Source organism: Silene latifolia, chromosome Y, assembly GCF_048544455.1.
Source record: "Silene latifolia isolate original U9 population chromosome Y, ASM4854445v1, whole genome shotgun sequence".
NCBI lineage: Eukaryota > Viridiplantae > Streptophyta > Magnoliopsida > Caryophyllales > Caryophyllaceae > Silene > Silene latifolia.
In genome coordinates this window covers 330010494-330013017 of record NC_133538.1, presented here as the reverse complement: position 1 = coordinate 330013017, position 2524 = coordinate 330010494, and the positions used below count along the sequence as shown (strand labels likewise).

At 46.4% G+C, this 2524-nt stretch overlaps 1 protein-coding gene across 1 annotated transcript; it reads left to right on the top strand.

The window, feature by feature from the left end:
* Positions 1-594, top strand: LOC141631378 (uncharacterized). Its single transcript, XM_074444057.1, has one exon. The coding sequence runs from the start codon at positions 1-3 to the stop codon at positions 592-594; it is 594 nt and encodes a 197-aa protein (XP_074300158.1).
* The last annotated feature ends 1930 nt before the right edge of the window (positions 595-2524 follow it).

Sequence of the window (2524 nt, the reverse complement as noted above, 5' to 3'; positions counted from 1 at the left end):
ATGCTTAGGGTGTGGAGTCCGCAGGGTAAAGTTGTTGGAAGTGTGGTGGATGCGAGGCAGAGGATCTTTATCTTCAGATTCGAAGATGTGCGAGATAAGGGTAAGGTTCTTGACGGACAACCTTGGCACTTTGATAAATATGTATGGTGCTTTAATGAACCCAATGCTGAAGGGAATTTAATGGAAACCCCGCTCTACTATATGCCGCTATGGACGCGTATTTACGATCTTCCTATTAAAGGTCGTACGAATGAGGATAATGTAAGGAGGCTAGGGGAGCAACTGGGTAAATTTGTGGCTAAGGATGAGATGTTATACCCTGAGATGGAGAGGTCAGTTCGATTACGTATTTTGCATAACATTCGTAAGCCTCTTAAAAAATTTGTTGAGGTACGGATGCCGTCTGGCAAAGTTAATTCCTTCGATGTCAAGTATGAGAAGCTGCCGTTATTCTGTTATGGGTGTGGGGTGTTAGGTCATGGTGAGAAGGAGTGTGAACATGGTCCATACCAGGAGGATGAACTTATGTACGGGGATGTGTTGAGGGCATCACCAAGGAGAAGGGAAGGTGGGTGGCGTGGCAGAAGGCAGTAAAGGCGGGCGGGATTTAAGGCCAGCGTTTGAGGAGGAGTACCGTAGGTGTGAGAAGGAGATGATTGAGAAGTTGCAACAATTCGCTATTTCGAATAAATTAAAGCAGAATCAGAGAGTCGCTGTCGAAGGGATTAGGAGTGTGTTGGAGGAGGAGGAGGGGGAGGTTAATGAGAAGGATAGGGTGATAGGAGTTGAAGTGAAGGAGCTGGGTGATATGCAGGATAATGAAGCCGTGGGTATGGGAAGGGGTGAAGGAGGTGGACATGTGGGTTTGGTGCAGTCTGGTGTGGATGGGGAGGGGGATGTGTGTAAGCTGAATGGAGTGTTGGGGCGTGGGGCAGTGGAAAAAGTGGATAATGGGGGTGGGGTGTGGACACAGAGAGTGCGTACTGGGAGTGAGATGCAAGTTCAGCAGATGATACATCTCAACAAGAATCATAAAAGGATGCGGGAAGAAGATGGTGATGGTGGTGACTTGGTACAGAAGAAGGCTAATACTCACAGGGATGTGATGATATCTGAGGCGGAGGTTGAGACCACTCAACCCCGCCGGGCCCAATGAGTATCCTAAGTTTTAACTGCAGGGGGCTGGGCAACCCCGATGCAGTTAGTGGTCTTCGGAACCTTGTCTGACGGGAGGCCCCGGCTATTATATTTCTATGTGAAACTAAACTTAATAGTCGTGATATGCGGAAGGTTAGAGAGCGTTTGGGTGGATATATGGGTTATGAGGTCGATAGTGTGGGCAGGTCGGGTGGGTTAGCAATGATGTGGAAGGAGGAGGTTAAGTGTAGTTTTCGATCAGCAACTGTTCATTATATTGATGTTGATGTTGAGGTAGAGGGTCAGGATTGGAGACTTACGGGATTTTATGGGTGGCCTGCATTACAAGACCGTCATTTATCTTGGCAACAAATTAGGTTGTTAGCTAGGGAAACTAGCAGTCCCTGGCTGTGTATTGGTGATTATAATGAAGTACTTTATGCAAACGAGATTAAGGGAGGGCAATGGTTACAGTGGCAGATGAATAACTTCCGGGACGCAGTGGATGAATGTGGATTGAGGGATCTTCCAATGGAAGGCTATGCTTTTACTTTGGATAATGGCCAAGCCGGAGAGGCTAATGGACAAAGTAGAATTGATAGGGCGATGATAACTGGTTTGTGGATGGACTTGTACCCGTTTGCTAAGCTTTATCATTTGGATAGAGAGTGGTCGGACCATGCACCAATTAAAGTCTTACTGAATAGGCGGTGTGAAGAGGCACAAATGAGTTCGAAGCTGTTTAGGTTTGAGCAGATTTGGGTGGGGGAGGATGGTTGCGAAGAGGCGGTCAGGCGAGCTTGGGATTATGATGACGGGGACTTATTGAACACCATTAATAAGTGTGCAGCAGAAATTCGGGCATGGAAAGGAGTAAGTATTGGTAAGATAGTGCGGGATATTAAGAAGAAAAGGGATCGACTTAAACGTATGAATGAAGGTGGGAGAACTGAACGGCTGGTAAAGGAACGACGTAAGCTTGTTAAGGAAATAGCTTTATTGCTTCAGCATGAGGACTTATTCTGGAAACAACGGTCGAGGGCTTTGTGGCTACGTGACGGAGACCGTAATACTATATTTCACATGAGGGCAAGTCAGAGAAAGGAGAAGAACAAGATCTCAAAGCTTGTTGATGAAGAAGGTCGAGTTTATGAAAACACCCCTGCTATGGCTCGATGTGTTGTGTCCTATTTCTCTAATCTGTTTACAAGCTCGAGACCGTCGAACTTTGATGATATTTTAATAGGGGTGGAAGGCCGTGTTACGCAAGAAATGAATGAGGGCCTTCGATGTGATTACGATGAAGAGGAGGTGCTCGTGGCACTAAACCAAATGCATTCACTCAAGGCCCCAGGGTTAGACGGTATGAATGGTCTCTTTTATCAAA